The following is a 9805-nucleotide window of genomic DNA, read 5'->3' on the forward strand; positions in this document are numbered from 1 at the left end:
GTGTTATGGGAGGGGTCTCTCAGGGCGGGGTGTTTCAGGAGGGTCTCTCGGCCACACGGGGGGGTGTTATGGGAGGGGTCTCTCAGGGCGGGGTGTTTCGGGAGGGTCTCTCAGGGCTGGTTGTTACTGGGAGGTCTCTCGGCCACACGGGGGGGTGTTATGGGAGGGGTCTCTCAGGGCGGGGTGTTTCGGGCGGGTCTCTCAGGGCTGGTTGTTACTGGGGGGTCTCTCGGCGGGGTTGTTAGGGGAGGGTCTCTCAGGGCGGGGTGTTTCGGGCGGGTCTCTCAGGGCTGGTTGTTACTGGGGGGTCTCTCGGCGGGGTTGTTAGGGGAGGGTCTCTCAGGGCGGGGTGTTTCGGGCGGGTCTCTCAGGGCTGGTTGTTACTGGGGGGTCTCTCAGCCACACGGGGGGGTTGTTAGGGGAGGGTCTCTCAGGGCGGGGTGTTTCGGGAGGGTCTCTCAGAGCTGGTTGTTACTGGGAGGTCTCTCGGCCACACAGGGGGGTGTTATGGGAGGGGTCTCTCAGGGCGGGGTGTTTCGGGAGGGTCTCTCAGGGCTGGTTGTTACTGGGGGGTCTCTCGGCCACACGGGGGGGTGTTATGGGAGGGTCGCTCAGCTGCATGGGGGGGTGTTATTGTAGGGTCTCTCAGGGCGGGGTGTTAGGGGATGGGTCTCTCAGGGCGGGGTGTTTTGGGAGGGTCTCTCAGGGCTGGTTGTTATTGGGAGGTCTCTCGGCCACACGGGGGGGTGTTATGGGATGGGTCTCTCAGGGCGGGGTGTTTCGGGAGGGTCTCTCAGGGCTGGTTGTTACTGGGGCGTCTCTCGGCCACACTGGGGGGTGTTATGGGAGGGTCTCTCGGCCGCATGGGGGGGGTGTTATTGTAGGGTCTCTCAGGGCGGGGTGTTAGGGGATGGGTCTCTCAGGGCGGGGTGTTTTGGGAGGGTCTCTCAGGGCTGGTTGTTATTGGGAGGTCTCTCGGCCACACGGGGGGGTTGTTAGGGGATGGGTCTCTCAGGGCAGGGTGTTTCAGGAGGGTCTCTCAGGGCTGGTTGTTATTGGGAGGTCTCTCGGCCACACGGGGGGGTGTTATGGGAGGGGTCTCTCAGGGCGGGGTGTTTCGGGAGGGTCTCTCAGGGCTGGTTGTTACTAGGGGGTCTCTCGGCCACACGGGGCGGTTGTTAGGGGAGGGTCTCTCAGGGCGGGGTGTTTCGGGAGGGTCTCTCAGGGCTGGTTGTTACTGGGGCGTCTCTCGGCCACACTGGGGGGTGTTATGGGAGGGTCTCTCGGCCGCATGGGGGGGTGTTATTGTAGGGTCTCTCAGGGCGGGGTGTTTCGGGAGGGTCTCGGGGGCTGTGCGGAACCAGGCCGCGGCCGGGCCAGGACGGTCTCAGCGCAGACCAGGCCGCGTTGTTATGGTAACCCTGGCGCGCGGGGAGGGTAGGACCCGGATGTTCACGGGGTCACGCGCAGGGCTGGGAGGAGCGAGTTCTTGCAAGGACCCGGATGTCGCCCGGCGGGGCGGGGCTCAGGGGGGTCTCCAGCAGGGGGCGGGCTCAGGTATCGAGGGCACCCGGATGTCCCCGCGAGGGTGGGGCTAGGCTATTTTAGGAGCTGGACGCGGCTGAGCAGGCAGGGCTCAGCGCGGGGTTACCGAGCAAGGGGCAGGGCTCAGGGATGGGAAGGACCCGGATGTGCGCCAGTGGCGGGGACAGAGCTGAGCCATGCGCAGGTCCCGGGTTTTCCCCTGAGCTCGGCTTGGCGGGAAGAGGTGGGGCGCGATGGCGGTTGGGCAGGACCCGGATGTAGGCCGCCGGCCAAGGTCCCGGATGGGCGCCGTTCGGCTGGCTCCTCCCTTCCTGCGCCCTTCCCTCGCGCGCGCGCTTCGGCGCCGGTCCAATGGAAGCGCCGGCTGCGCGTCACGTGGCCTGAGGCTGGTGGGCGGGGCCGCTATATAAGGCTCGGCCGGGCGACACCTCGGCCACCTTCTCAGCAGCTCCAGCCCGGGACAGGTCTGTTTGGTGAGTGGGGGCAGGCCGCGTGCCGCTCAGGGGGCCTTTCCCCGCTCGGCGCTGGAAATGACGGCGGCTTGTTGCCTGCCTGTCGGGGAGTTGTTGAGGTCGCAGTGGCGACCATAAAATGCGCATGCGGGGCTCGAGTAAAACGTTGGTGGCCTGGGGGCTCTCTTCGGTTTTTGTGGGGGGCGAAAGGCCTTAGTTGCGCGCATGCGCGGGGAAGTCTCAACCGGCCTGGGGGGTTCCATGGGGGGGGTGGGACACGGCGGGCGCGCATGCGCGGGGAGGCCCTTGCGTCGTCGTCTTCTCGGGGGCCGTTCCCGCGCCGGGGGTGGGGGGGCGGAGCGGAGGAGTTTCGGAGCGCTGGAGTGGTCGGCGCGCCGTCTGGCGCTGGCCTCGCGCTTGCGGCCACGTGACCGCCGCCGCCATCTCTTCTGCGCGGGGCACAAGATGGCGGCCCGTGGGGGGAGGGGCGCGTCTGCCTCCGTGGGGGAAGGGGAAGCTAGGGCCTTGTGGCCTGCATCGGGGTGTGGGCGAAGGGCACGTGCGGGGGATGTGGGCCCCCTGTGGGATGGGGGCGGAGTCCCGGAAGATACTCCGTTGGGTTGGGCGGGGGGGCTGTTTCATGGGGGGTGGGTCCCTGGGGTTACTTGGATGAGGGCTGGATCTGGAGGAGAGGGCCTGAGAACAACCCTTGTCGAGGATTGATCGCTTAAGTAGTGGGTCATCTGAGAAGCATACCCTGCCCGAAGCCTGGGGTGGGAGGCTGTGGGGTCACCCTGTGAGTATAGCTCTCGCTAGATTACCAGCTGTACTGTCGAGGTTGGCAGATCCATCCAGGAGCTGGTGGTTACATTCCCTCCACCAGAGAGCGAGAAGCAATGGGGAGCTTTAAGGGTGTGTTGTTGGGCTTTAACTGTTGGTGCTGTTCCCTGTAATGGTCCACTCAATCCTCGAATCCCTTCTTCCTGTAGGGTGGGAGCAGATAGTGATAGGGCTTTGAGGAACATGCTGAGGATTTCAGGATCCATAAGGCCCCCAGGGAGAAGGGACTCTTCCTAGAGCAATGGTGTTCAATTGCTCTCAAGGAGTTTTAGTTACTTCCTGCCCCTGGGAGGAAATGGCGGGGAAGGGGGGCGAAGAGAGCTCTAGGGCATCTCACCAAGGCAGGAAGGGCTGAGTCCGATACTGGAGAGAGTGCCTCCCTTGCTGTAGTGTCTACTTTTCTCCTCTCCCCCCTTCTATGTGGGGACTGTCCCCAGGCTGGGTAGGGAGAAGCCCTGGTGCAGCTGTCCTCTGTTCCGTCTAACCACCTTGCATCTCCTTCCCCAGACTCCTCCTCACCATGTCTTCTGAAGAAGGAAAACTCTTTGTTGGGGGTCTGAATTTTGAGACCGATGAACAAGGCCTGGAGCAGCATTTCGGCTCTTTTGGACCCATCTCTGAAGGTCAGGATCCGGTTATGCCTGTGCACCTGGTTCCTACAGCCGTGATGAGAATTGGTTTTGCTGCGGGGGGGTGTCATGTACCCAGGACCTCATTGCAGTGGGTGCTTAGGCCCCTGCTCCAAAAAAGCTGTTTTGTTCTAAGCCTTAATACCAGCTGCCTAGTTAAGAGTTGTACAGGTCTTGGTGTAAGAGGCCGTCTGGTGATACCACATGACAGGTTCAGATACAGCAGTGTGGTCAGGTGCTGGGGTATCTCGGTGACCAGCATGGTTACCTGACATCCTTACTAAGTAAGGATGATCTGTAGACCCAGGCCAATTCCAATTGCATAGGCTTAAATATTTTTTTGGTCCTCACCCTTTATTTCTTCTCCTTCCAGTGGTTGTAATTAAAGACAAAGACACGCAGAGGTCCAGAGGCTTTGGCTTCATCACCTTTGCCAACCCGGAACATGCGTCAGATGCCATGAGGGCTATGAATGGAGAGGTGAGTCTTTCCGCATTGGTGGGGGCTGGTGCCTAATCCGCTCCCCCTGTGCGCCTAGCTCCCCATTTCTTAAATGTGTCTTGTTCCTCTGCAGTCCGTGGATGGGCGTCAGATCAGAGTTGATCATGCTGGGAAATCTTCCCGTGGATCCAGAGGTGGCTCATTCGGAGGCAGAGGACGAGGCCGCGGCTACTCCAGAGGTGAGTCTAGCAGCCATGTTGATCTGAGCTGAAAGCCAGCTGGCCCTTGGAAGGAAGAGCACTCACATCTTTGTCCTTTGTGTTGCAGGAGGCGGAGACAGAAGCTATGGTGGTGGCCGCTATGACAACCGAAGTGGAGGCTATGGTGGGTCCCGGGACTACGGCGGCAGGTAACTCATGCAGAGAGGTGGCTGGTACCCTGCTGGTGACCAGTTGGAGAAGGGAGGACCCAGGCAGAGGCACCAGAATGATTAGAAACTCGCTTAGTAAGACTCCAGGAGCTCTGTGTAGCTTAACAGAGAATGTTAAGGGGTAACTTGATTGAAGTCTGTAAGTACCTACATAGGGACCAACACTTTGATATTAGGCGCGCTGTGCTCAATTGAAGAGGTCTAACATGATCCAAGCACTGGAAGTTGAAGCTAGACAAATCTTAGAAATAAGGCACATGGTTTGTAAGTGAGAGGGATGTTATCTACTGGGACTGAGTGAGGGCTGTGGGGCATTCTCCATCACTGCTACATTTGAACTCAAAATTGGCTTTTTTTTTTAAATAAAGTTAGGTTCCTGCTTAAACTAATCTTGGCTGGCCTGTTTTATTTGGGTCAGATTAGATCAGTGTTCCCATTGCCCTTAGAATCGAGGGTGTCTGGAGTCAGTGTAAAACAGTTGTGCTTTGCTTTCAGAAGTCAGGGAGGATATAACGACCGCTACTCCTCTGGAGGCTCTTACAGAGACAACTATGACAACTAAGGTAGGTGAAGCTCAGAGAATGAAATACAGCACTTCTCTTGCTTAGCAGGTATACTTAAAACCTTTGCAACGCACCATCTTGTGCTGAGCAGTGGCCATACTTGAGGCGTATTATCTGGGACGACTCTTTATCCGCCTTTAACAAGCCTGTCTGAGACTTACTGCCAGGCCTTGGTTCCGTGACCCTGGTCGATAGCTAACATTAAATGCATGTGGAGGCTTAGAATTCCATTTAATGCCAATGACCGCCATCGAGCGTCCAAGTGACTAGCTAACTGGGGGAGGGGGAGTCCTGGAGATTCCTAGCCTCGCTGAGCCCAAAAAAGTCTAAGAGTTGGTGAAATGCTACAAACATGTCCGTATGCTACAGTGCCTTTACGATTGTACCTACTTCTTGTCCTCAGCTCGCAACGAGTAAAAACCCTTCCTGACTCAAGATCGTCCTTCCAATGGCCGTATTTATAAAGAGTTTTGGAGCTTCGCTGAATCTTATTGTTTAGTTATCTACCTGTATCTTCCCTTTTGTAGTCTTGTCACACGCAGCCTGACAGCTTCTGCTACAAGATGGCCCATTGAGACTTTCCTCAAGAAAGCTCTGTTTATTTTTGAGTGTTTTTTAAAGCATTTTTGAAATCTGGTTTATTTTTCTCCTTTTTGATTTGTCAACAACCCAAGGTTTCTTTTAAATTGCCAAGACGGGGCCCTGAACTCACTTTAACACATTGTTCCCGCAAGCTGGATTTTCTAAGACAAGTGCAATGATACCTTGGAGTTCTGTTCCTTTAGTGTATAGCAAGGGAGGGGTGAAATGCGCGGCAGCCTTTGGTATATCTAAAGGGACACAAGTGACTCGTAAGTTCGATCATCAGATAAAAGGTATTTTCACTGTACAATGTAACAGCCCCCAGAACTAAGACTTGCAAAAACTTTCCATGAGAGGTTCTTGAAAATGTTTGTTTATATTGTCCTTTTTTTACTGGAAGAAATGCGCATAATTCCATTGGTATTGTATTTGAAGTGGTGAAGGAATTCCTGTATTCAGTTCTCTGGCTTTACGAAGCCTATTAAAAGACCGTTCTGAAACGAACTCTTTGCTCTCGACATTTTGACATTTCATTGCACTGCACAAGACAGACAGAGATGGGAGTGAGGTTAGGGTAGAGGAGACTTTCTGATCCCATGTACACTGACCTAAATGTCACTGTACGTGGAACCAGAAGGCAGCTTGGCCCTGATCTCCTGTCAGTGTAGCACAAACATTAAAGCCCGTTATCCCCTCTGTCTGCCTTGTTGAGCAGCTTAAAATACCGAAAGGGGTTTGCAGTCTAATTCTCCTTCTGAAGCTTTGCGGCCGCATCAAGGACAAATTCCCAACTAAACCGGCAAGCATTCTCCAATCTGGCTCCAAACTTAGCCTTAATACCAGCTCCGGTTTCCATGACTCCTTGGGTGCTCCCTGCAGCGTCTTGCAATCCAAACGTTGCGGTCTGTGCTGCCGCATGAGCCACAAAGCGAAAGTGCTTGAGCCTAAGCTGGAAGCGCTAGCAATTGGATTTGGTGGTCTAGGTGATTTTTAGGAAAGTCTGGTTTCCTTAGAAACCAAAACGATGCAGCTGGCTGTCCAGTGATGCCGGAGGATCTTGGATTGTCTAGGCTGCTCAGTTCCTAAACAGCACGAATCCCTAACTGAAGTTGCTTCAGCTTCAGCCGGCACATCACATCTTTCATTAGTGCCCTCCGTTCTTGGTGGTAGTGGCAAAAGAAGCTGGAAAAGAAACGGTAACTTAAACCACTGAATCTCCTGGAGCTGGCGCATATGCCGGGGGTGTGGATGCCCCTCGCTCTGTTGTTGTGACACTGGCTGGGAGGGTGTATTTGCTCGCCCTTCCCAGGGTGCAAGGGAAGCTAACCTGGAGTGCGTGGCCGAGATTAAATCCAGCAGCCTTGTCCATAGTTGATGATGAACCTGGGAGGTGTCTTCCCAGCCCACAGCAGCAGGATGGTGTGTCAAATCATCCTGTTAGCATGCTGCCTCCCTCCCCACCCCCCTTCGGGGGGTGTCTTGTCCCTCCGTTCTCCTTTTAACACTTCCATCTGTTGGCCGAGCAGTCAGAGGCGCTGCTCTTTGGACCTGGCAGCCCAGTTAGCTCAGAGCTAGGGTCAGAGACAGCCAGCTGGTGTCAGAGGGGTAGGTGGGCCTGTTGTAGCTAGCCTTGTCCTGATCTTACCCGCTGTGAGCATTCTCTGCTAGCGTATGGAAACCAGTGTCCTTCGAGACCCCGAAGTGTGTTGTGACTCTCCTTCAGTGCGATCCGTGTGAGACGAAAGCTGCTCTCTTGCCTAGTTCATTTGTGGATATAGTCCTGTAATTCGAGGTAACTCTTTTGCTCGTGTCCGCATCTTCTCTCCTCCACAGCTCGTTCCCTAGGGCTAACGCTGGTTTTGTTTTTTTTTGACTTGACTCTTTTTGGGGGCCTGTCTGAGCTGTGCCTAACCCCTACTGCTGTGGGAGTGGGGGGAGGCAGTCTGGACTGTACCGAACACCCAGCCTCCCCCTCGCAATCACTGCCGTTTGGTCCAAGATTTTAATCCATGCCTTGTGCAGCCCTTGGACTCGTCTGCTGGGAGGGGCTGTTCCCAGTGCAGCGGGCGGGTGGAGGGGACGCTGGTGCCTCTGGACCTGCCAGGTTAAATTGCTATGCGCTGGTGACAAATAGACACCTTTTGGGTAGGATTCTCAAAACGTGGGGATGGGGGGAGCCTCCATAGTGACTGACTTTCCAGGGCTGGCCAATGGGTGGCATTGGCCAGCCCTGGAGTAGCCTGCTCAGACCGCCGGGTTCAGTGAATGGCTTGTAATGTGCTGGGTGAGTTGAGACGGGCTAGTAACACTGCTTTGCTTTGGCAGGTGCAAGAGGACAGGGCACCAGCTGCACTACCCTGAAAGGAAGGGAATCGGAAATTCAAACAGACAGTTTGACCCCAGGTACGGATCCTGGCCACATCATGGCAAATGGCATAACTCTACCATGGCTACGAAGCAGGGATGGTCCCATATACCATTGGGCTGGGATGGGAGCGGATGGAGGAGGGCATCAAGTGACTAGCTGGAAGTGGGGTGGACAAAGTTAGCAGCTTAGCCCTGATCCTGGAAAGAAAATCACCTGCCTAGACCCTTCTGAAGCATAAACCTGTGTCCATCTCTCCTTCCAGGTGGTCGGCACACACAGGAGTTTGCCACAAAGGCACCCGCATGCCTGAGCTGGACGGTCCCAGTGGCTGCTGTGGGGAGAGTCAGGCCCTGCTGAGCCTGTTAGCCGGCAAGGGCACAAATGAGGAAATCCTTCATTGGCCAGAGTCCTTTTTAGTGTAACAATAAAGGCTGCTGGACCCATTGTCTGTGGTGAGCCTTCTTGGGGGCTGAGGAACATTGGAGGGGGGGACTTGCTTTGCTATCCCTGTGTTGGGGGGCCAGTCTGGTGCCAGCCCAGAAGAGGAGCTGATGCAGGGAGTTAGCTGTGTCAGATCACTCTTGTCCACACTGCTCAGTGGAGTAAGGCCTAGGGAGGGGGTGACGGCCGCAGCCTGAAAAGGGAAGGCAGCTGGCAGCCCAGGGCTGCATGTTCCTGCTTTTCTCTCAGTAGCTCCAAGCTGCTGGACAGTGTGGGCTGAGCAGATGCCCAGGAATGTACCTTATTTAGCCTGCTCGGAGCTTGGCAGCTTCCTTCCTCTTAAAGCAGCCGCTTTCCCCAGGGGAGGAAGCAGGCCCCTGTCAGAGGCGCAGAAACTAAGCTCCTCTAGGGGATGACAGCCAGTGCGGGCTTCCAACTTCTGGCTGGCCGGCCAGCCTCAGCTGGGCTCTCTCTCCAGAGCCAGCAGGCACCTGCTCTGCCTCTGCTCTCTTCTGGGCACAACACTGCTGGGCGTGGGAGGGGCTCCCATGACTGCTGCTTTGGTGACAAGGCTGGGGGAGCTGTGGCTGGAAGGGGGTGAGCAGCCCAAGGCCTGTGGGCACTGACAGGGACGTGCCTAACCACGTAGCTCTTACTGCCCAGGACTTGAGGGAGCAGTGTCTCTCCACTCCCTGCCCCAGTATCTGAGTTCCTGGGTGGCTGCTGGGGGTTTTCCCAGCCAGCCTGCCCTCAGCAGCAGCCTTTGGCTGAGATTTCCAGGCTGGAAGGCACCAGTGTCCTGCCCATCAAACAGTCTCTGGCTGCTCCTCCAGAGGCCCCATGTGTGTCAATGGGGTGGGTTTATTGTAGCCAGAAGGTGTGGGGCTGGCTGGGGGGAGGAGTTAGCTTCCTGGCAGGCTTCCTCTTAAGCCTACTTCCCCATTTGTGTGTTTTTGACATTGCACCAGTTGTTCGGAATAGCCTGGCGTGTGATGCTCTCCCCCACCATGGGGTGAGACCTGGCCCTAGCAAAGCAGCCTGCTGAGCTGCCCTCTACTCTACCAGCCCTCTGCTTCCAAACCCCCTCTACAGGGTGAGGGCTGAGGAGAGACCCTACAATAACACTGTGGCTGGCTCTCCTGTAATGCACTGCTGCATGTCGGAAGGCATGGGCCAAACTGGGCCTGGTTTGTAAATCAAGGGGCAGCTGGAGCCTGTAGGTGATGAGTGGGTGCTCCCTGGGAAGGGAGCAGGCCCAGCCATGCACTAGAGCAAAGGGACTGAGGGTCAGGCTTGGGGTCTTCCCTCCAACCCCTGTTGGGAAAAGCCCTTTCATCCCCCATGTCGCTGGGCCTGCACTGCTATCTGTGTGTGTGTGCACACGCCCCAGGGGCCCCATCTCCAGCTCTTGGCTTAGGGGCCCTGAGAGCAAGAGCTGTAGGCTACACCCTTCTTCCTCTCCCCCCCCCTCCATGATCATAAACCAAGCTAGCTTTGCCCCCAACTCATCAGCC

General features: G+C 56.4%; 1 protein-coding gene across 4 annotated transcripts; it reads left to right on the forward strand.

Annotated features, from left to right (window-relative positions):
* The first annotated feature begins 1866 nt into the window (after nucleotides 1–1866).
* On the forward strand, nucleotides 1867–8294 carry LOC144278736 (RNA-binding protein 3-like). Of its 4 annotated transcripts, none has more exons than XR_013348627.1 (8): nucleotides 1867–2018; nucleotides 3345–3460; nucleotides 3840–3946; nucleotides 4041–4146; nucleotides 4235–4316; nucleotides 4833–4900; nucleotides 7808–7885; nucleotides 8113–8294. XR_013348627.1 is itself a non-coding variant. In XM_077840064.1 (7 exons), exons 2-6 carry the CDS (start codon nucleotides 3358–3360, stop codon nucleotides 4897–4899), a joined length of 462 nt encoding a protein of 153 aa, XP_077696190.1. In that variant the 5' UTR covers nucleotides 1867–2018; nucleotides 3345–3357; the 3' UTR covers nucleotide 4900; nucleotides 5304–5986. The 4 variants fall into 4 exon arrangements, 2 of the variants coding, with proteins under 2 accessions (XP_077696190.1, XP_077696188.1); XR_013348628.1 differs by having other exon boundaries at nucleotides 4836–4900; XM_077840064.1 differs by lacking the exons at nucleotides 7808–7885; nucleotides 8113–8294 and adding an exon at nucleotides 5304–5986 and having other exon boundaries at nucleotides 4836–4900.
* The last annotated feature ends 1511 nt before the right edge of the window (nucleotides 8295–9805 follow it).

The sequence above is a fragment of the Eretmochelys imbricata genome, chromosome 23, assembly GCF_965152235.1.
Source record: "Eretmochelys imbricata isolate rEreImb1 chromosome 23, rEreImb1.hap1, whole genome shotgun sequence".
Lineage (NCBI taxonomy): Eukaryota > Metazoa > Chordata > Testudines > Cheloniidae > Eretmochelys > Eretmochelys imbricata.